Source organism: Phoxinus phoxinus (assembly GCF_949152265.1).
Source record: "Phoxinus phoxinus genome assembly, chromosome: 15".
NCBI classification, from domain to species: Eukaryota; Metazoa; Chordata; class Actinopteri; order Cypriniformes; family Leuciscidae; genus Phoxinus; species Phoxinus phoxinus.
The window spans coordinates 1962324-1987290 of record NC_136890.1 but is presented as its reverse complement, the minus strand read 5'-3'; the positions used below and the strand labels follow the sequence as shown (position 1 = coordinate 1987290).

Here is a 24967-nt window from a genome sequence, read left to right as displayed (position 1 = left end):
AGCAGAGAAAGCATCGTCACGTCTGGCGTACCAGTCACACAGCTCCAAAAAGTTCCCACGATTTGCAGAAGTTTCTCTCTCGTCGTGCCCTCTCAGTGCAAGTCCTTGTTTTCCTATATAGAGCAATATGTCAACAATGGATGCTGCATATTCCCTATTGGTCTGCACTGAGGTCCTGTGAGATTCACTTAACTGTGCAGCGATGGAACCAGTAGCTTTGGTTTGCTCAAAGCAGTGCCACTGATCACTGCACTGGCGAAGTGGTGCTACGTCTGCGTGTTTCTGTAACTTTGCTAATACATTCTTCCAGTCACATACTCCATTTGCAATAAAAGCAGGATCTCTGTATGCACCACTAGAACTGCACTGAAACAATCTACATGGGAAGCAGAAAATCGCGTCTGCCTCTTTGCTGTATTCAATGAATGAATATGCCTTATAGTAATCGGACGAAAATGACCGGTTCTGCTTTCCGAACAATGTTTTTGGGTATTCGGGCAAGTAGGGTTGTGATGGTCCAGTTTCCTTTGTGCCCAAATCCACAGGTGTGCTGCTTTTATTGGTAACACGAACACACTCAAATATCCGTTCACAAGGCCTGATGCAGCCAGACTCACCGGCTGTAACGTTATCTGTTGATCTCTGTGAAGACGAGCTTTCTTCTGAGTTTTTGCCAGATATTTGCACACTTGAACTGGATGGGTAAGGGCTGTTGTTTAGATCGTTGCAGCTTGAAGTCTTTGTCTTGAAAAATGTTCTTATGTCCATTATGTCAACTAAATTGGCTGCACGCTCAAAATTAGCCTGATATCCTAAATCACTTTTTTTTTCTAAAGCACATAAACCCGCGTTTTTAGGCGAGTACCGGATATGGGTGTCAATTTTTTTTTTTAAATGAATGAATTTGTAATTAAAGTGATCACAATTTAATAAAAACATTGTAATTTATTAATTATATTGCTTTCATTTATTAAAAAATTGTTTATCGGAAAAAAAAATCCTGCATAAATGAATTGTCTCTGCGCGTGCGCACGCCATGCAATTTACGTTTTCCACAGACCACAGCTGAGCCAGCCCAGCCGCGCTTATTATTTGGTTTTGGAGTGGATGAAACTGATCATAGACCAGCTATTATGGGCAACTTGTCTTTATAAAAGCAACTAGTAGTAGCAGGGAGGCTGCTTTTGACGGAGAAAATTTCACTCGAATTGTATATTGCTAGTCTCAAGTCCGTGGCCAGGGGGAGGCTAAGCCTTCCCCAGCCTTACACACGCTCCGCCTATGGTGTGGCGTCTCTGTTCAAAACAGGTAATCTGACCTTTGACCTATTTATAGGCCTATACTACAGTAAAGCAGTGATTGTGTGATCAGCAATTACTGTAGTGTTGGCACATGTGAGGAGTGTGTGTGTGGCCTGGCGAATAAGTGTAGCATTTTGATTGGTTGTGTTTGGAAAAGGAAAGCAAGTCACTTCCGATTAGATTTTTGTGTTTTAGGAAGAGAATTGTGTGTAGTGTTTTGAAAAAAGTGTTTTATGCAATTGAAAACTGAGTCAAAGGCTGAGGAATAGCTTATGGTTTTGGAGATTTGGTGTGTAGTTTTGCACTTTGAGTGAGAGGTTTCAAAAATCGTGTGACATGAAAAGATTTTGTGTGTAAGCAGTTGGTAAAAACTGTAACATAGGCCTATATAAATTTGCCATATTAAATGTGTATATTAGCATATATTAATATGATGTATATGATTATTATTTATATAATACTGTATGTTTTGACCATATATGTCACCGATATGTTTAATTTATATATGCCAAACTATTTACTATTTATCTATTTATTTCAAGTCTACAGATCAAGTCTACATTTCCACATTTCATTTCAATTTCTATCTCATTATCGAATCTTTTATAAATAAAATGTATTATTTATTATTATTTTACCTCTTCTTGACCAGCTCATAAAAACAAAACAAATACTACACAAATTCTGTTTGAAAACTGATCATTATATATGTGACATGTTTATAAAAAACACTATTATACATACATAAAATATATGGGCTGGTTTTATATGTCAATTGTTCCATTTTCGAATAGGTTTTATATATGGGCATATATATTTTATATATGTGGATATATTTAATATATGTATATTTCATATGTGTACATATATTACATTTCCGTATGGGTAGTATGATCACTGTATAAAATCTTTAAGTGTAAGATATTAAAAGTTTACTTGCAATAGTTCCACTTTAGCACAATCAAATATACTTCAGTATATCTTTAGTTGAACTTCAGCACTATTTCTGGATTATTAAAATACATTAAGTACGAAATGATTTGTTCCAATTTAGCAGACTTTAAGTATACAAACTTAGTAGACCAAAAAAAATAGCATTTTATTAAGTATAAATATGTAAATGTGTTTGTAGTATATACTTAGCGATGCATACACTGTATTTAAAATACATTTCACTAGGGACGTGGTTATGAAACTGTGGATTATGTTCATAGTTACTGTAATGTGGTGAAGCATTTGTCATTTAGACATTTAGATTGATATTTTATTATCAAATGCAATAACATTCTGAGAAAGTGAGACTTACTTTACTTTAGGTTTCCAGAAGTGTGCTCGTCTTTTCTCCTCTACTGTGTGTCGAGTGAAGCGCTTCCCGAACAAGAACAAATGTGGGCGGGGCTTGCTTGTGTATGTGGGGAATTGATTGGATGGTTGTGGTCTTCTATTGGCTGATCTCATGTGAGTGACAGGTTGCCCTCGTCATCAGAGAAGAGAAGAGATGCAGCAAGAGGAACAACTTATTCTGATTCAACATGAATTTAAAAACAATAATGTGCATCGATATATCATTTATAATAAACACTGCAATATTCCAATAAAAAAAACATTAATTTTCTATTTTAAAGAGTTTACTTTAAAGAAACGTAGCGAGTCAAGACATTACTGTAAGCTCGGAAAGTATGAATATGGCAATTATCCATTACATATAACAGTGCCAGTCTATAGGCCAACTCTTGGCCCCTACCTTTACTTATTGTGTTTTGTTTTTTATGTTTATTATTTTATGTGAAGCATAATGCAACACTAAAGGGTAGTATGAAACTACAAAAGCAGTTTTATGAATGGACAGAGTCTCGACAGCATCACACTGCCCCCCTCAGGGGCAAACGTGCACTGCGCGCGTGACGTGACAGTCTCGAGCGCCTATAAAACACGCGCGCGCGAGTCTCACGCTTCACTCACTGACCTCGGCCTGAACGGGTCACACACACACACACACACACACACACCAGAGGAGCATCTTCAGGATCCAGCATCTAGAGGTATTCTGCCACAGGCTGCAGGTAAGACAGGATTAAAGCAACTTTATATGTACTTTTCTCTTATCTACACTCTCAGAAAAAAGGCACAAAAGCTGTCACTGGGGTAGTGCCCTTTCATCTGTGTACCCAAAGTGTGCATATATATCTCAAAGGTACATATTGGTGCCTAAATGGTACTTTAGTGACCCTTTTTTCCTCTGAGAGTGCACAGATTCATGATTATATGCATAAAGACTTAAAAAATACACTCTAAAAAATAGCTGGGTTGTTGGGTAAAATATGGACAAACCCAGCCGTTGGGTTACATTTTTACATTACATTTTTAACCCAACGTTTGGGTTTGTCCATATTTTACCCAAAATTGGGTTGAAACGACCCAGCATTTTTTTGAGTGTAAAGGTACCAGAGCAAGGAGAGGTTTTGCGGTGATGCCATAGAAGAACCAGTTTTTAAGTGACAGTTCTTAAAAGAACATGTTTTCTTAGTGCGGACTTTAATGATCTAAAGAAAATGTTAAACATGTAAAGATGGAACCAGTGAAGAATCCTCATTTCTCACTCTAAAAAATGCTGGGTTGTTTTAACCCAATTTTGGGTCAAATATGGACAAACCCAGCCGTTGGCTTAAATTTTTTATTAAAAATGTTACAAACGTTGGATCAAAAATGCAATTTAAAATGTTTAACCCAATGGCTGGGTTTGTCCATATTTGACCCAAAATTGGGTTAAAACAACCCAGCATTTTTTAGAGTGTAGGTATTGACATATCCAGTCCTCTTTGAGTTAGCATTGTTACTTCGCTGTAAAACATGTTCAGTTCACTTTCACCTGTTGCCTTAAAATGAAGTAAATAAACGTAATGCTTAATTGAAGAAATTAAGTTATGTGAACTTGACAATTCCACATTACTTACACTCTAAAAAATGATGGGTTGTTTCAACCCAAATTTGGGTCAAATATGGACAAACCCAGCCGTTGGCTTAAATTTTTTTAATTAAAAATGTTAACCCAATGGTTGGGTTAGTCCATATTTGACCCAGATTTGGGTTAAAACAACCCAGCATTTTTTTAGAGTGTACATTACATTACTTAACTTTTTCGATTAACCCATTTGTGGCCAGATTCTTCCGAATGGTTTCATGCATATAGTCGTGTTATTAATGTGAACATGTTCTGCATTTATTTTCCCAGGTTTTTTCTTTTCTTGAAGATCGTATTTGAATCAGTTGCCGATGCTTGAATGTGTTAAGCATGAAGTTTATTTACTTGATCATTTTAAGGCAACGGGTTTCCTCAATGTTTTTGGGTGAAGTCAGCTGATCACGTTTCACAGTGTTGTTATGAGTATGTTCTGTGTGTTGGTGTGTGTGTGAGCAGGACAGGGGTTGTCATGAGGGCGGTGTGTGTGATCATCTTGGCCTCTCTGACGGTCCTCCAGTGTCAGGATCTGCCGGGCGAGAGTGACCCGTCTCTGGATGAACTCTTCCAGCGCGCCGAGACTCTCCTCATCCGCTCCATCCTCACTCAGATGGAGGACGAGAACAACCACAACGGTGCCGCTCACATTCACTCGCACTGAAAATAGATATAGAGCTACTTTCATTTGGGGAAAAAAATGTACAAAAGACTCTCAGAAAAAAAGGTACAAAAGCTGTCACTGGGACTCCAAAGGTTCTAATATGTACCTTTGAGAAACTAATATGCACACTTTAGGAACACAGATGTACCATTGAAAGGGTTCCAGCAGTGACAGCGTTCGTACCTGTTTTCTGAGAGTGAAAATAGCAGATAAACGAATAAACAAAGTAATAAAGCGACTGCGACACTTCATAGAGATCAAACGAAGATGTATATTTATCATGCCTAGATTGCTTTTGTATGCTGGATTATTTTTAATTATTGTTTTGTACTGCTTTTTTGCCACAGTAATAACTTCACTTGACCATTTTCATTTAACATTGAAATGTTTATTTTTAACAAAAGCAATAATAATACACTAAAGTTGCTGCCTTACATTTTTAAATACTATGGATGTTTAAGTCATCTCAACTTAAATTACAATAAATAGAAAAAAACTTATTTCGATGAGTTAAAGCAACGTAAAACACATGTTGTCATAACTTATTTATATACGTTTTACAGAGTAGTAATAATAATACTTATTATTATTTCATTCATATTTATAAATTCTCTAGAGACACTAAATGGTGTTGTTTATTGCTCAAGCCAAAATTAAAGTAAAACACAAACATTGATTCATCTGTTTATTACATGTCACAAATTGGCAATAAAAATGTACTTAGTACAATTAATGATGCATAATTACATGCTAAGCAAACTAACCCCTTTTTCTAAACCTATAGTATATGACTTAATATTACTTAAATGCATAATTACACGGTAACAAAACACCTTAAAATAAAGTGTAGCCTATATAGAGATTGTGCATTTTTGGTAAATTCAATATTTTTTATTTACAGTGTCCTTGTAACACATTACACATATTAACAGTAAATGATGCATAATTACATGCAACTTACCAAAAACCAAACCATATTCATAATAACTACATATACTTACTATAGGTTTAGGGGTTATCTTAGGGTACATTGCATGTAGTTATGCATAATTTATAGTTATTATAGTGCATGTAACATGTGTAACAAGAACACTCTATATTGAAGCTTTACTTTGTTATTTATTTTATTTTGTGGGGTGGGAGGGGGGGGGGGGGGTTGTCATTTATAATCACAAGTGAAACACAACATAAGCACAAAGTTGCACATTGACATTTGTGGCGTCCTGACCTGACATTTTTACAGTGTATTTTCTCCATATTTATTTCCTCGGCAACGAGATGGTTCCTCAGAACTGTTTCTAAAGTTTCTGGAATGTTATACGCGTGCGTAAATCCCTGTCCCTCTCCAGGAGAGCAGCTCGAGTCCCCGACAGACTGGATGGAGAAGAGGCAACACCCGGGAAAGCGCCAGCATCCCGGGAAGCGCGAGGACTACGCGGACTATGAAGACGACGCTCCAGTTTTCCAGAAGAGACAGCATCCCGGGAAGCGCGAGGACGAGGAGAGCGCGAGGCTGAGACGACAGCATCCCGGGAAAAGATTATCCCTGGATGAGCCGATGATCCTGGAGGAACCGAGCGCGCAGAGCGAGCTCTCCAAGCGACAGCATCCCGGGAAACGGTTCCTGATGCTGCTCCACAAGCGACAGCACCCCGGCCGGCGCGAGCTAAAGCACGACGGAGACTTTCCGGAGCTGGAGAAGCGTCAGCATCCCGGGAAGAGACTGTGTGAGGACTGGGATGAGCCGGGATGCGGGCAAGCTAGTATCCTACTCGAGCTTCTGGATAACGCCAACAGAAGCCGCGCGGAGGAGAAGCGGCAGCATCCCGGGAAGCGGTTCGAGTTAGAGGCCGATCTGACGGAGCAAGAGTAACTGTGTGAAGAAGAGATGCTGACATGTTGTTAACACGGATGAATAAGTGTGTGTGCGTTGCTTTACAGCATCCGATTCATGGAAAACGTACCATGTGTTTTACTGCGTTTCTCATTCAGTCCGATCTCATGAAAATGCGCATCTATAGCGCGAATTGTATTTAACGTGCAAATCATACGCAAAAAAAAATAGTTTTTACGTGCATATGATACGCACTGTAAACCCCTTGGGTAGGAGTATTAGTACGTGCGTATTACGCGCCATAAAGTGCGCATCATATGCACGTGAAACTGCGTATCTTATGCACGTAAAACTTTTTTTTTTATAAATTGCACGACAAATATAATTCGTGCTACATATACGCACTTTCATGATATAACGGCGATGAATAAGTGTGTGTGCGTTGCTTTCCACAGCATCCGATTCATGGAAAACGCACCATGTGTTTTACTGCGTTTCGCATTAAGTTAAAGCAAGATGATGTTTTTGAAGGAAAAAAAATACAAAATCTAATTTAACTGCGTCCTGGTGCCTCGTTGTTCGTTTCTTCACCGATGTGCGCGTGAATCCGCTGTGCGCGCGACACCTTACAACACTGTTTTTCTTTCGTCTCAAACTAATTGTTCTTGATTGGCCGAGCTAGATCCCCATTCCTCTTGCACTAGGTCTATTTCACTAATGCATGTGATCAGAAAACACCTCCAAAGACATTCCAGTGTAAATCTCATTTAATTTGGTTCGCAAAACAATGAAACGGGTTACCGAAATATTTTTCTACAGTAGGCTATAGCTTAGTTCTTGCATGACCTGACCTGTACATTTTCATGATTTATTTTTGTTCTATATTGATAAAGAGCATATAAATGACAATGATGTTGTACAATAAAATGCTTTCGAATTGCGAATGTCTGTTTACTGGGTTTGAGCGTTAAAACCATCACGAGGGAGACTAGATCCCTGCGCGCGTGCGTGCGTGCGTGCGCGTGCCTCTGTCGCATTATATATTAGCCTATAAAGAAATCAGATTTAGTCCATCCAGAGATCACAATAGAGGAGGAGTTTGTTTGATTTTAAGCCAGTTTAAGCATTCACATGAAGGATTTGAAGAAATTTATGAGACGAGAAAGAGATGCGATTTACTGAGCCAATCCTTTAATCGGGGCATGTTGTCACAATCATTATTTAAGTTTTTTTTTTTTAACTACTTTAAAAAAAAATGTGGTCACTTATATACCTGAATATGTATAGGAAACGATACAGACATCAAGACAATATGCCTTGAAATCAATATAAGCTGAAGAAGGCAGTGTATTTTAAGGCACTCTCATAAATAAATAAATGTAATTTAATGGTTCAATGCAGAACCTTTAGTCCATGGGATCTTTCCATTGCACAGAAGGTTCTTTAGATTATTACAATAAATGGATATTTTAAGAACTGATCACTGAAAGGTTCCTCAAATGCTTATTCTACGGCATCATCACCTCTTCTGGAACCTTTCAGGGGTTATTACTGCAAATAAAGAGACAAATTCATGGAAAATGTATAACAGAACCTGATGTGTTTGGAAGTAATATCCTTGTTCTAAGCTTTCGGATACAATCTTCTACCTTCCGTTCATATAATTAAGTCTTGTTTAAAAATATGCCAGTGTGTTTTTATTGTGCTCACTTCTTTACCCAACAGATATCACTGAAGGAAGATCAGTTTGGAAGACAGAATTCACAAGATATATTCATAATTCAGAAACACTTTTGATCAGTGTGTATGAATGTGCCGCAGACATCAGGACGTAAAGACTTCATAAGCTCTGTCTTCAAGGCAGGAGTCCTGCGGTGTGTGTGTGTGTGTGTGTGTGTGTGTGTGTGTGTGTGTGTGTGTGTGTGTGTGTGTGTGTGTGTGTGTGTGTGTGTGTGTGTGTGTGTGTGTGTGTGTGTGTGTGTGTGTGTGTGTGTGTGTGTGTGTGTGTGTGTGTGTGTGTGTGTGTGTGTGTTCATCAGCCTGGACTTCCCGGGGAGACTCGGAGACGTGGGAGGATCGATCCGGCTTCCAGTGCAGATCAACCATCTAAAGCCTCCATAAACATGCCACACAATTATCATCAGACTTTTATTTTTAACTTATTCCATCTCCTAAGTTTAACTTTTAGCTAAGAAGAATAATGAGTAGCTATATAACCCTCAGAGACTCGCTGTAGCCAAACTGGTGTTTGAAGCGACTAAAAAACTAGCAGGATCATATTTGCAATTTAAATCTCCCAGTCGCACGACTCGGTCATTGCTTACACACCATTGATGATCGTTCCAGAAATAATGAGTGACCATGGGGGTTGAGAGTGGTTCGTGCTGTACACACACACACACACACACACACACACACACACACACACACACACACACACACACACACACACACACACACACACACACACACACAGGCTGTCACTTGGCCCCTGCATTTGTTTATTTATTTTGTCGAAAATTGGGCCACATTTATTGATTTCTTTACAGATTCCAGGTTTTTTTATAAACCTGAACCTAAAACTAAGAATTCCTCAGATCAGATGATGGTATGCTATGCTTGTGTACGCACGTGACTAGTACTTTTAATCACTCGTACAAATTCGTACGAATTGGTCGTGTACGCACGTGACTAGCTTTACCCGAGTGTCCCGGACACCTGCAGATATACTCAGGTGAGTTCACCTGTTGGTTTACACCTGAGATCTACTCTGACCGCATAAAATAAAATAGGAATTATAGTGACCTGAGCGCATCTAACCCACCTGAGAGTCTCACACTGAGTCAACGACGCCTCGATCCTTCTGAACACTCGGGAATAAGGTCTCTAGTGTCTACTAACCGGTTAACTTGCTCCACTAACTAACTTACTGCACATCAATAATAGCCACAGACTTCAACAAATGCCCTTTAAAGGGGTGGTAAAGTATGATTTCACTTTTCTAACTGTAGTTAGTGTGTAATGTTGCTGTTTGATCATAAACAACATCTGCAAAGTTACAACACTCAGAGTTCAAAGCAAAGGGAGATATTTGCTTTTAAAGAAAAGGACTACAACAAACGGCTGGAGGAACTACACAACAAGCCCCGCCCCCTGAACACGCGTTCATGTTGAGAAGAGGAAGAGTTGCTAGTCGAGCACATTTCTGAGTCAACTCAAACTTTAGCATCCGTCTTTTCACATGCAATAGAAAGTCACTCTGTGTGCATCTCACAACAGTTCCTATACGAGCGGTTTATAGATTACCATGACAGAATATGCTAATTCGCCTTTGGCTAAGCCACGCCCTAGAATGTAGATTGACCAATCACAGCGCAGCCAAGAACGAGCTCCACAGCGGTCCGACACTTTTTCACAGCGCTCCATTGACTTTAACATCGGCGTCTCATATTGTTGGTCTCGGCAGGCTATCACCGTCGTAGTTTTATCAGAAATATGGTTAAACGTTGTGTCTGGGGCATTTGTAACACAGATACGCGTTTCCCAGAGAGGTTGGAGGGGGGGTCCGTTTTTCCCTTCCCAAAACCGGTCAAATCCTGACAAGTGTCGTCTTTGGATTAAACTGTGTGGACGTCCTCAGTCAGCGAAACCCCTCAAGATCAACAACACACTTTTGTCTCTAAGATACATTTAGCTTTTAACCTTACTGTGAAGTTACACTAGTTAGACAGTTTTATGTTATGATTTCGGTTCTCTACCCTAATTGTTGATACGCTAGCACACGCCGCTAATAAATACAACTTTATACTCGCGTAGTCCGTTTGCTTTGTAACGTTAATAGCGATTATAGAAGTGAATAGAGACCAGCTCTGCATGAACAGTGTTGCTCCTGATATTGTGAGTCCCAGTCTCCGTCTCCATTAGGATATGCGGCGGCTCATGTTTTAACTGTGACCGTTATGCTTTTGCCTCTATTTGGATCTTGTTGTTGCTTGCATTTCTCCGGTATGTCTTGAATAAAGCCTTCGAGCGCACACTGAGCCCCTTCTGCCTACTTCTATCAGACACTTTATTTGCTGCTTTATAAAAGTTTGATAAAATTTCAGCAGGAAGAGCGTCACAGCATAAGCCATGTTGATACCAAACCAGAGCCCAGATGAAGTTGTCGGAGGTAGCAACAGTAACTAAGGGGGGCGGGGCTTAGCCAAAGGTGAATTGAAGATCGTTAACTCCACGTCAGCAACATAAATCCATCAACTAACCATTCAGAGACGTCCTGTTGCTTCTACATGTTGTCACTTCTTCTTGAGTCTCTTCATCTTTGTCTGACTCTGTTTTAACATTAAAGACAGAACAGTTTCTGTCATTTTAGTGTGTGTGTGTGTGTAAGGTAATAGCAGCTGCTAACACACGAGCTCTTGTAGCTCCGCCCTCTGCAGAAGCTCATTTGCATTTAAAGGGACAGACACAAAACGGTGTGTTTTTGCAAACCCTCAAAAAGTGACACTAACATGCTATATAAAAATATCTGTGGGGTATTTTGTGCTGAAACTTTGTGCACACACACACTCTGGGGACATCAGAGATTTATTTTACATCTTGTGAAAATGGCATTTTACCCCCCCCCCCCCCTTTAAATGCTTTAATCACGGCATTTCTCACAAAAAGAAGAATACATCAGGTTTTTATAGGATAGACACATAAACAACAGATTAACATGATTTGGTAACACTTTATTTTACAGTGTCCTTGTTACATGTACTTACCATAGTAATAAGAGTAAATTATGCATAATTACACGCAACCTACCCTCAACAAAACCCTAATCCTATACCCTAACCCTATAGTAACATAGTTGATTAATATTACTCAGTACTTAAATATATAACACATAAAATAAAGTGTAACCATTGATCTATTATATGTTCCTCTTCCATCCATATGATTGGTTTAATCTGTGCCAAACAAGCCTCCACTTCACTCTCTGTTACTGCAGAGCACAGATCTCAAATCATAAAACAATGGAGAGGTTAGAAGTTCAGTTGATTACTCAATACGTCATGAGACTATAGACTATTATATTTTTGATATTGTCTAGCCAGCATTTTACAGTTTCCACTGGTTTCAACACCAACAGTCTTCAGAGTACTTTTTGTTCAAGACTGTTAGGAGAAGTAAGGTTAAATGTTATATCTGATGCTCCATATTTTAAATTACATGATCAAATATTTTTCCTGTAAAGCAAATGACTCGGAATGAGTAAATCGTGTTTGTTTATTGAACTTCAAGATTAAGCGTTTATTCTAATGCAGTGGTTCTTAAAGGGATAGTTCACTTAATAATGATAATTCTGTCATCATTCACTCACCCTCAAGTTATTTTATTTCTTCTGCTGAACACAAAAGAAGATATTGTGAAGAATGTCAAGCAAGCAGAGATTAGCCGAACCTCCACACGGGTTTATTTGTCAGTAAATAGGGTGAATACTGGTAAAGTGGGACACTTTCTGATCATTTACCTTCTGCATTATTTTTTAATCTTAGACCCTCATTATGATATTCTATATAGCTTAAGAGCTTTACTGTACTATACAGAATAAGAAAGATAGAAACGTTAAACACAGGAGAGAGGACTCTTCCTCAAACACACTTTGACCCCAAACCACATTTTTCCAGGCGCTACTGTCAAACTATATACTACACTTCACATTGACACATTCAATTGTTATTCAAATCTAGGCCCAATTAATTAAATACACAATAACAATATAAACAACAATAATAAATATATATATATATATAAATAAATATAGCCGCAAGCAGCGATTACGGGCCCAAGCCTGTGGCACCGCCACCCCGGTGCCTTTAGTTGCACTAAAGGCACCAGGGTGGCGGTGCCACCGGCTTGGGCCCTCCATCGCTGCTTGCGGCTATATTTATTTATATATATATATATATATATATATATATATATATATATATATATATATATATATATATATATATATATATATATATACATAAAACCGCCACCCCGGTGCCTTAGATTTCCTGTGCACAACGGGTAATAACGTAACTCTGCTTTGACTGTCAGGAAGAAGTCTGCTTTAGAGCTTGCATCAGTGTGGGTTTTGCAAAAGTGCGCATCGAGGGCACATATAAGAAAAAAAAATATATATATATATATATATATTAGTGTTGTCAAAAGACCCGGTACTTCGGTACCATTTCGGTACTAAAAAAATTAAATGGTAACGGTACCAGCTTTTCTTAAGTACCGGTGTAAATTCATCATTTCATAAATTTGTTTCCTCGCCACGGCCAAAACGTTCGAGATATCAAAAATCCGTCCGCAATTTAGCATCCTATTCTAGCATGATTTACCTTGATTTACCATGTTATAGGATGATTTACCATGATATACCACATTCTAGAATGATTTACCAGGATTCTAGCATGATTTACCTTATTTACTATGATTTTCCATGTTTCTAGCTTTAATAACCATGATTTACCACGTTGCTAGTAATTATGTGAAGCATCAGAACAAATGAAGTGATAAACTCTGACAAAATATGATTGTGTTATAATAGTAATTGTTATATAAGGGATTTTTTTAGTGTCTAAATAAATGAATGCAAAAGCACATGTTAAAAGACTATTAATAAGTAGAATGTCCAGCAGAGGGCAGTAGAAGACCACTTATTGACTCACTTTCATTTTACAAGTCTTGATGTTTACCAGTATTTTGCACCAAAGCAAACCAGTTTTTGCATGTTAACTCCATTATGCATGCTTACACACATATTACACGTCCATCATAATAACAAATATATAGCTTTAAGCATTTGTTTGTTAGCCAATGCTGAAAGCTGATAAAAAGATTACAAATATAATCCTGCTGCTCTCTCTAGTGGACAACAGTGTTATTACAGCCTCCATCTTACAGTTGAAGTGAATGAATGAATGGAAATTTGGTTTCTCACATATATTTTGGGAACGAGAGAGCGAAAAAATCTGAAACTCGGAGCTTAGATAGTGCTCGAGGTGCCCTGTGTAATGAGACCATCCCAGTGTTGGTGGGCGATTGGGGCTGGGAGTTATTCCCGTTCAAATGCAAACATTTTTTGGCTTATATCTCGGGAATGCCCAGGCCAAATCGCACCAAAATCAAATCGAAGCTAGGTAAGGACAGGCCCTTTCCAACAAGCTATTCCACAAGGATCGGGGTGGTCTGGTTCGGGAGTTACAGCCGATCAAAGGTCGGAGGTCTCGGGATTTTGCGATCGCCTGGGGGGCGTTCCCGAGTTCCGCGACAATATATTTCGATCAAGAGCCTGGAGAGGACCTTACCATCAAAATTTGAGCGCGCAACGACTTTCCGTTTTCGAGTTATGAGTGAATTTGTACTGCGGGGGGCGTGGCCTAAATGGCGGCCTCCGTTTCACTTTCACTTTCAAAATTCCCATTTCTCAGTGTGATACAATTGTCAATAGTAATACTCCAATATATGAATTTTGTCAAAATGTGATTGTAAATGTTAAAATAGTGATTTTATAAAGTCTAAATATGAATTATAGAACAATATTAGTGAGTAGTATGACCAAGTGATATACTTTCGCTTTCAGGCTTCCCATTTCTCAGTGTGGCACAATTGTCAATAGTAATACTCCAATATATGAATTTTGATCAAATGTCATTGTAAATGTTAAAATACTGATTTTATAAAGTCTAAATATGAATTATATAACAATATTAGGGAGTAGTATGATGAAGAGACAGCAGGGGGCAGTATAATACCACTTATTGGCTCTATAATTTTAACAAATCCCTCACACCCCAAACACACTAACAGAGGGAGGAGGGGAGAAAATCCTCCACAAGTCCACATTCAAACAAAAATATCTGACTTCCTGTTGGTCGGAGCTAATGAGTGTAAATTAGAAAGTTGTCCGGATCGAAGAGAAGAATATACGTACCGAGTTTGGTTACTGTAGGTAAAACTAATACCCCATTTTTGACTAAAGGTGGCGCTACTGAGCCCCTTACCACGCCCGTTTCTGAAACTTCGCACAAGTGTACTAGGCAATAAATGTCAAATGCATGTTGAGTTTCATGCAATTTGAAGCATGTTAAGAGCCTCAAATGCATCCAAAAAGAATATAAAAGTTTAAAGCGTTGCCATGGCGACAGTATTAAAGATATCAATAATCCTTTCACAGGTCTACATCTGTCGTGTGTTTACATTATACAGATGAAGTTTGAAGCAAATCGGGTAAAAATAAGAGGGTGAATTCAAAGCATTTTGAAAGTGACACACTTCCTGCTGCCAGTCGGTGGCGCTATAACTTTGACTCACAATAGTCACATCCATGTGATCGGCCTCTTACAGCGAACACACTGCTGAAGTTTCATCCAGATCAATTAATGTATGAGGATGTTATAACACACTTCCTGTTTCCAATATTCGCCATAAATTAGTTTCCTCGCCACGGCCAAACCGTTCGAGATATCAAAAATCCCCTCGCAAGTTTTCATCCAAACCGTTCGAGATATCAAAAATCCCCTCGCAAGTTTTCATCCTCAATGTCTTGACTTCATGCACACCGAGTTTCGTGGCGATTGGTTGAATCGTCTAGGAGGAGTATTTTAAATTCCATTGAATGCGTTTTTCTAACTACCCCAAATAGCCGACTTCCTGTTGGGCTGGGGTAAAAAGTCAGAGCACGAAGGATATATGAACCGGTGAGATCTATAAGTGTACCGAGTTTCATATTATTTCATGCAAGCGTGTTTGATTTATGGACCAAGTTTTCGGACCCCGTTCCAGGGGGCGCTGTCGAGCCCCCCTGCCACGCCCGGGTACCAGCTTCAGTCCGGCTCTAATGGCCGCAGGTTCTGACCCGTGTGCAAAGTTTCAAGAGTTTTTGAGTATGTTAAGGGCCCCAAAAGCCCCCAAACCCTTGAAGAACAATAATAATAAATAATAATCCTTTGGAAAACAATAGGGCCTTCGCCTTTTCAAGGCTTGGGCCCTAATAAACATCACTTTTTTAAGGAGGGGTGCAGGTACAGCAGATTTCTTTGTTGAAATATCTAGCTAACTAAAAAGGGAACTCGATCTGAATGCCTGTCCCAGTTTGCCAGTAATACCGTGTCTCAGTTTAACAATACGCTATTAGGCAAACTGGGACAATGTCAAAATGTTTTGCCACTTACCATCACAGTTCACTGCAAGATTGTTGAATATGGTGTGATGCCACTATATATATATATATATATATATTATCACATAGGCTACTTGCTTAGCCTAGTATTGATTTTTCGTAATGGAAGCAAACATGTAAATATAGAAATGATGAAGCTAACTGTCCCACTTTATCAGTAGGCTACCCTACACTAGGAAATTGGTTACTGAGTGGAAGAGCACACTAAATATGATACATAGGCCTATGTCTCATGGTTAGCACACTTTTAAGCAAAGACTTTCTAGTGAACTTATCGATATTGACAAGAAAGAAACTTTAAAGCTGGCGTTATTATCCTCCGAAGCACTAGGTGTCGACAGAACACTTGTATGTCCAAAACTCTGTCTCTGAGCTTCCGTAGTGTAAACAATACCAGTGTTTACATCCTTCAGGTTGATCTGAAATTGTTCGTTAAACGCGGTTTATCCCGCGGTCATGTGAGTCTAATGGGCTAGTGTGAATCAGTTCACCGCTCTCGAGAGAATCATGTGTTCTGAACACGGACGACGCGCCACAGCGTCATAATAACCGAAGTATTTACTGTTTGTTTAGCATTGTGTGCTTGAGAATGTCGATATCTGAGACGCAGAGAGCCTCGGGCTGGAGGAGAGAGGTGAGAGAGAGACAAAGCGGTAAAACAGCGGGGAAAGTCGATGTCTACATCATCAGGTGTGTGTTTGTTGTCATGCGAGAAACGAAGCTTTTCAAAGATTCGAATCAGTTGATTCACTGTTTCGAAGTGTTCGAACGCTGGTGACTCCTGCTGGCCAAAACAAAAGCCGTGTAAATTCAACAAAAACTCAGGCCAAACATGCATAAAAACAGCTTTTACAAACCTATTGCAAAAAGTTTAATATATCAAATACAATAAACTAATCATCTAATACCATTAAATATTAAATGTCTGTATATGTGTTCTTTTAATATCAATTTCCACAACTTGTTTAGTTCGGTCTATGGATTGCTCTGAACAGGCCAGATTATTAACTATCATTCTTTTTAATTTTACGAATGTCTCATTTAAAAATTGATCAGAGATCAGGTAAAACCATAGACTGCAAACGAATCGATACTTGTTCGCCGCTGAGAAGCGAGTGAAAACTGATTCGAAACAAAAGATTCGTAAAGGTTTCGAAGCTTGTCTGTCGAGAGACTCTCGTGCTTCATCATGGGGGTTTCAAACGGGGCTAAACAATAAATAAGTGTTATTAAAATAAAGTATGTAAATACCATAGACTGTAAAAGGTAAATAGATAATAAATAAATACAGCTGACATTATAGTGAGTTGGAAAAAAAAATGGAATGCAATAGAAACTAAATATTTTCCAAATAATATTTTTTATAATAATAGTTTTCACTGGATAAATTCAATTGGGTCGTTTGCATATAAATATATAGCTAAAAAGATAGAAAAGCTCAGTTCTACATGATTTCACAAGGCACTGTCTCTTTTACAATCTGATCATTTAAAGGTGCAGTAAGCGATTTCTAAGAAACTGTTGATATTTGAATCGACACTTCATTGCTCCGCCCCCTGTTGCTGATTGGCTACAAGAGTGTTGTGGTGCTCTGTCTGATTGGTCTGAGCCATTAGGTGTTTCAACAGCGTTTCATTGAAGCGTAGTTTGAGCTGTTTATTCAGCGTTATTTATTTGCGTTGACATTGCTTTTTTTTTTTGACATTGGGTGTGAATGTACACTGTGATTGTGAATCAGACGTGACTTGCTCTCTCAGTCCTCAGGGCAAGATCTTCCGATCCAAGACTCAGCTGCACAGATTCCTGCTCTCACAAACAAACATGGAGCTGAAGATCGGCGACTTCGACTTCTCAGTGTCTGAACCTCAACACACGAGAAGCGCACTGACGGAGGAATCCAGCGCTGGAGTGACGGCAGACGAAGACGTGGACGAGCGGCGAGACGAGACGAGAGAGAGCGGAGAGCAGATCGGCCTGGAAGATGAACGAGTGAATCGATTGAATCCGACTCTAGATGAACATTCAGACCTTTCTGCTTCCGAGAGCCAAGAACTCGATCGGTTCGAGACGACAGGAGGAGTAGAGGAGGAAAACAAGAGCCTGGAACACACAGACTGTGTGTCGCCCTCTAGAAACACTGACAACAGTGAGTTTCTCCTTACCCAGAATACCACGGGACACATTTAGGCCCTGTTTACACGAGAGAGCGCTCGCGGGTGAAAACGTAAACATATTTGATCGGATGTGCGTTTCGTTTACACGGCGACGGCGTTTTTGGGGCTTAAAAACGCAAAAAAGTGAAACCCCCCTCCAGAGTGGAGATCTTAAAAACGTTCCACCGTCGCGTTCCCGTCTAAAGGCTAAAAACGGTAAAAACACAAAAGTCTGCTAGACAGAAGGCGTGTTTACGTCACAGGCATGCGCCAGTACAGGAAAATAACAAAACATTATCAAACTAAAATATAGCATTAATGTCATTGAAAAAAAAAAAAATCTGTCATTTTTGAGCGACACGTGAAGAGCAGCGAGGGTTAAAGCAGCGGCTTTACCGTATTAAACATGAAGAACTGTGTCAGCGTCTCTTTCACTGTCAGTGCTCCACATCGCCACCTAGCCGCCTGGAGTGCACACTACATCCAATCTCACACACTTTTGCGTCACCATATGCACGCAGATTTCCCTCCATAACGCTCGTCTAAACGCAGAATAAAAAGTGATAACGCAACGCCACTTTTGCGTTTTCTCTTCAGATCGTTTCCGTGTAAACATAGCCTTAACCTTCATCCTCCCCGCGCACTTTGTAACAAATCTTTCCCTCGCGGGTCAAAATGACCCGAAGCCCTAAAATTATACTTAATTTTTTTGTTGTCCAGGAAACTTATTTTATCTATTTTTGATAATATTTTCTCTATTTTTAATGCAAATTTTTTGGGAGATTTTTTTAAATATTTTTTATTAATCTTTTAAATGACTAGATTTGATCAATGAATAATAAATAAATAGTAATTTAAACACATTCCTCACATTCTTTCAATTTAAATTAAAAAATAACTCACAACTTCATGCATAACCGTTTTAATTCACTCAAAATATCTTACATTGGGAGTCTTTGCTGACCTCTTGTGGAAAAATAATAATAATATAACATGATATTTCATGACTCTAGATGGAGTTTTCTATGTGTACTGAAGCATTCCTCGCACTCCATTCACTCCTAAGGGGGTCAAATTGACCCGCGATAGAAGGATTTGTTACTTTTTACAATTTCAACCATAAAACTCCTCAAATCCATTCAATTTTCTTTTTTCAATTTTCAATTTTCTCCCTCGGGTATTTAAAAAAAAATACCCGAGGGAGGGATGTAATCAAGTAAAAACATGGTCATTTTTAATAGCTCTGTAATCATGTTCTTCTCAGGGTTGAAGTTATTTGCAGAGAAGCGGAAAACCAGTCCGTACTTCAGTAGAAGGAATAATGGTAGGTTTTTATTGATTTTTTAATATCTCTCTCTCTCTCTCTCTCTCTCTCTCTCTCTCTCTCTCTCTCTCTCTCTCTCTCTCTCTCTCTCTCTCTCTCTCTCTCTCTCTCTCTCTCATTGCATCGACTTTCTCATTGCATTGACTCAAAATCTCTTCTAATTCATTTGAACACAAATTGTTGCTGGACACTTATTGAATCATGATAAGTTATGAACATTTCTCTGTCAGCTCTGAGCCGCCCGAAACGCAAAGCCTTGAGGAAATGGACTCCGCCGCGCTCGCCCTGTAATCTGGTGCAGGAGACGCTGTTTCACGACCCCTGGAAGCTCCTGGTGGCCTCCATCTTCCTCAACAAGACCAGCGGTACAATAACACATTCATAACATCTGTGTTTATCCCTGATGTTCCCCGAATAGGAATAGGAATCTCGCTAGAGAGGCCAATCTACATCGAGTGCAACTAAACGAGCCAATGCACACTGGCATGCGATAATTGCATCAGCGGCGCCTGAATCGCGGCACGCGCATATAATGAGCAGCAGGTGCATCACATCTTCAGGTTTTCGCTGAATTCGTATTCCTCTTTGTTTTGTTCCTCCTTTTTTGTGTGTGTCGAAGAGGACTACAGCAAGTGAGTCATCGTGAAGAGGCAAAAATAACGCAAGAAGTGCTCAAAATACAAAGTTCAGGCATTGCTCAGAGTAGCAGAAGCCAAACAAGGGAGGATTCAAGTTTTTAAAAAAAAATTTTTTATGTCATGTGCTCACGGAAGAGATGAGTTTTCAGTTGTCTTCATCTGAGATAACTCCAAATTTCTCCCACACACTGGACTTGATTTCTGATGACGTATTGTCGACAACTTTACAATCCACTAGCTATTCTTTTCTTCAACTCCTCAGGATCCATCTCGACGACTGCAGGCAGATCGCGCGGTTGCGATTTTTTAAAAGTGAAAGTAACGTTAGGCCTAGAGACTCCTAGGAGGGCGCGGGCGCGGGCACAGGCACAAATAAACTGATATGGATTTTAAATTATTTGATCAACTTATAAATAAACAAATACAGGAATATTTTTGTAGATGTGTTCCTGTTTTAAACCCGTGTTTCCCCCTTGTCCGACCCGACCAGCACCCGTATCCGACACAGTTGGATATTTTTCACCCATTTCAGCAAATTTGCAGGTTTCCCGTTGGTTACCCGAACCCGTGCAGGACTCTGACGTGGCGTTGGAGTGATCGACTGAAGGGGAACATCTCGGTTACGTATGTAACCCTCGTTCCCTGAAGGAGGGAACGGAGACGCAACGTCTCGTCGCCACATCTGCTGTGCCACGCTGGGGCAGTCCGGTCACCGCCTCGGCTCCTCAATGAAAACCTGGAGATGCGATGCACCCGCTGCTCATTATACGCGCGTGCCGCGATGCAGCGCAGTTGATGCAATTATCGCATGCCAATGTGCACTGGCTCAAATGAGTTAAACTCGAAGTAGATTGGCCTTTCTAGCGAGATTCCTATTCGTGCACATGATCCCGATCTGGCCATCTTACATAGTGTGGTTATAGCAGATAAAGGAAGGCAGAAGTGCCGTTCACCGTTATGACTTGATGAACCACTGAAACGATTTTGGAAACATTATTTTAAGGTAAAAAAAATCTTCCTTTGTTGTTGCTTTAACTGCATTCAAGGTACGCATTAAATTTGATCAATTCATGTTTCCCTGGGAATCGAACAAATGACCTCGGTGTTACAAGCATTGACCCCGAACTGTACACACACACGAACTGTACACACACACAAACTGTAAACACACACGAACTGTACACACACACGAACTGTACACACACACAAACTGTACACACACACGAACTGTACACACACACGAACTGTACACACACACGAACTGTAAACACACACGAACTGTACACACACACGAACTGTAAACACACACACGAACTGTACACACACACGAACTGTACACACACACGAACTGTACACACACACGAACTGTACACACACACACGAACTGTACACACACACGAACTGTAAACACACACACGAACTGTACACACACACGAACTGTACACACACACGAACTGTAAACACACACGAACTGTACACACACACGAACTGTAAACACACACGAACTGTAAACACACACACGAACTGTACACACACACGAACTGTAAACACACACACAAACTGTACACACACACGAACTGTACACACACACGAACTGTAAACACACACGAACTGTACACACACACGAACTGTAAACACACACGAACTGTACACACACACGAACTGTAAACACACACACGAACTGTACACACACACGAACTGTAAACACACACGAACTGTACACACACACGAACTGAAAAACACACACGAACTGTACACACACACGAACTGTACACACACACGAACTGTACACACACACGAACTGTAAACACACACGAACTGTAAACACACACGAACTGTACACACACACGAACTGTAAACACACACGAACTGTAAACACACACGAACTGTACACACACACGAACTGTACACACACACAAACTGTACACACACACGAACTGTACACACACACGAACTGTACACACACACGAACTGTACACACACACGAACTGTAAACACACACGAACTGTACACACACACGAACTGTACACACACACGAACTGTACACACACACGAACTGTACACACACACGAACTGTACACACACACGAACTGTAAACACACACGAACTGTACACACACACGAACTGTACACACACACGAACTGTACACACACACAAACTGTACACACACACACACGAACTGTACACACACACGAACTGTACACACACACAAACTGTACACACACACACACACACGAACTGTACACACACACGAACTGTACACACACACGAACTGTACTGAAGTCAGTTGTAATATTGTGTGCCGCTATCGAGGGTTTGAACCGATGGATGTGTGTGTGACGTCATGTGTTGCTCGTCCAGGTAAGATGGCGATCCCGACGCTGTGGGAGTTTTTCCAGCGGTACCCGAGCGCAGACGTGACCCGAGCGAGTGACTGGAGGCAGGTGTCCCGTCTACTGAAGCCACTGGGTCTCAGTACCATCCGCGCCAAAACACTCGTGCGCTTCTCTGGTGCGTCTGCTGAAGGAACTCTATATATAAACATGTTCATTACATAAACACAGGTAGTTTCGTTCAGCGTGAAGACTGTAGGGATTTGTCATGTGATTGTGAGATATAAACTGGCAGTTTCAAGAAACAGAAGTGTGAGAAAAAATGTCGCTTGTTTGTTATAATAAAAAAAATTGTGAGGAATTGTGGAATTCCAAGAAATAGTCAAAATTGTGAGATTAAACATCATTGCGTGTTATAAACTTGTAATTGCGAGAAATAAATACAGATTTGCAAGATATAAACTCAAAATTGCAAGTCATAAACTCTAAGAAAAAAGTTAAAATTGCGACTTGCAAGAAAAGTCAGAATTGTGAGATAAAATGTCGCCTTTACCTTTTTTTTATGTTGTCACTATTAAAAAAAACAATTGCGAGAAAAAAGTTAGAATTGCGAATTATAAACTCGATTGCGAGAAAAAGTCAGAATTGTGAGATAAAATCGCAATGACCTTCTTTGCTTATTTCCTTCTGGAAACAAACTTCCATAGATATAAAATGAAGTGTATTGCGATGGATTGTGTTGTGTTGTTTGGCGCAGTGTCCGTCTCATGATTGTGCCGTTCCTCTGGTTTGTCAGACGAGTATCTGAGTAAATCCTGGAGATATCCCATCGAGCTCCACGGCATCGGAAAATACGGCAATGACTCGTACCGAATCTTCTGTGTGGAGGAGTGGAGAGAGGTACACACTGCTGTAGGACATCCTTTATTCTTTTTCTTTTTTAATGCTGCTTTTTTTTCTCTTTTTTAAAAACTTTTTAAAAAAATTAAATGCTTGAAGAAAAAAAAAGAAAAGAAAAACATTAACAACAATTATCGTCATTGTCATAACATAATACAACAATACTCCTGAGTCTTTCAGTCCAGATTAAGTTATCTGTAGGATATCATCACGTGTGTGTGTGTGTGTGTGTGTGTGTGTGTGTGTGTGTGTGTGTGTGTGTGTGTGTGTGTGTGTGTGTGTGTGTGTGTGTGTGTGTGTGTGTGTGTGTGTGTGTGTGTGTGTGTGTGTGTGTGTGTGTCCTGCAGGTGACGCCAGAGGACCATAAGCTCAACGAGTATCACGCCTGGCTGTGGAGAAACCAGGAGCGCTTAGGAATCTGATTTTACTCATTTTAATAAACCATAATGTCTGCAGAAGCATCAGTGAATCGGGGATCATTGATGTGCTTTTTACCTCCTGAAAACATGAGATGTGTTAAGTGTTTCATCGTGTGTGTTCATCATGTGTGTGTGTTCATCATGTGTGTGTGTTCATCATGTGTGTGTTTATCGTGTGTGTGTTCATCGTGTGTGTGTTCATCGTGTGTGTGTTCATCATGTGTGTGTTCATCGTGTGTGTGTTCATCATGTGTGTGTTCATCAGTTCAAGAGAAGTGTTAAAAAGATGTGTAAAAATAAAGGAGCTTTTTATCTTTTGTACATGCTCTGGATTTAATGAAGCCAGTGTGAATGGTCTCCAGAACCAGTTCATGCTGTTCATGCATCGGATGCTGAAATCTGGTTGGAGGATTTTCAATTAAAAGTGTTGACAACTATTTTTAATTGGAAAGTAGTAAAAGCCTGCTTGAAAAAGTGTCGCCATATGATGTAAGGCACCAATTAGCATATTTGTGACATCATTACGTCACATTCTGCTTGACGGCAGTTTACATCGGATTTCTCTTTTAATCCAAGCAAGCACACACTGTATTTTAATAAAATATATAGCCTAATGTCCAGGAAAGCTGTTCTCATTTACACGTTGCCGTCCAGAAAGTCGCTAGATTTGTCACTAAAGGGTCTGAAAGCGACAGATGCTACATTGAAGAATTACATTCTGATTTCATGTTAGCCTAATCTTAGAAGAAGAGATGGGAAACTTTTTTTCTGTTGCTTTGAGTTCATATTTGCAAATAGTGTGCATATATTTTTAAAGGTGCTATGTGGAGTTTTTCTACTAAAATGAATCCATGTTTTATTGCATGTGTGTATAATCTCACAATAAAATGATCCACTTGGCGGGTTTTGCTATTTCCTCTGAAAGCAAGTATTCCTATTTCTATGTGAAGTCTCCGGGTCGGATTGCCGTGACTGAGACCTGCATGCGCGCTCCCGAGCCTCTCTACTGACTTCAACAGCGACGACACTGTGACTTATGGAGTCTGCTTACACTGAGAGACGACCAGCACAACACACACTCCACATAATAATAATAAAATAAAGCATGCGCACTCGCTTGTAAACGTATTGGTTGCAATCTGAATCATCACCGCTAGATGCCGCTGAAAACTCCACATTGCCCCTTTAAGTAGTTTCAGTGTTTATATTAAAGGGATAG

General features: G+C 39.8%; 2 protein-coding genes across 7 annotated transcripts; both read left to right on the top strand.

Annotated features, from left to right (window-relative positions):
* Window positions 1-3257: 3257 nt before the first annotated feature.
* trh (thyrotropin-releasing hormone) lies at window positions 3258-7696 on the top strand. Its single transcript, XM_079637919.1, has 3 exons — window positions 3258-3364; window positions 4720-4895; window positions 6271-7696. Exons 2-3 carry the CDS (start codon window positions 4733-4735, stop codon window positions 6792-6794), a joined length of 687 nt encoding a protein of 228 aa, XP_079494045.1. The 5' UTR covers window positions 3258-3364; window positions 4720-4732; the 3' UTR covers window positions 6795-7696.
* An 8614-nt stretch (window positions 7697-16310) lies between these two features.
* On the top strand, window positions 16311-24648 carry mbd4 (methyl-CpG binding domain protein 4). Of its 6 annotated transcripts, none has more exons than XM_079636856.1 (7): window positions 16311-16671; window positions 17739-18127; window positions 19399-19458; window positions 19689-19823; window positions 22458-22607; window positions 23226-23329; window positions 23677-24648. In XM_079636856.1, exons 1-7 carry the CDS (start codon window positions 16571-16573, stop codon window positions 23749-23751), a joined length of 1014 nt encoding a protein of 337 aa, XP_079492982.1. In that variant the 5' UTR covers window positions 16311-16570; the 3' UTR covers window positions 23752-24648. The 6 variants fall into 6 exon arrangements, 5 of the variants coding, with proteins under 5 accessions (XP_079492982.1, XP_079492981.1, XP_079492983.1 ...); XM_079636855.1 differs by having other exon boundaries at window positions 23226-23341; window positions 23677-24211; XR_013800403.1 differs by having other exon boundaries at window positions 16321-16671; window positions 22458-22660; window positions 23677-23694.
* Window positions 24649-24967: the final 319 nt, after the last annotated feature.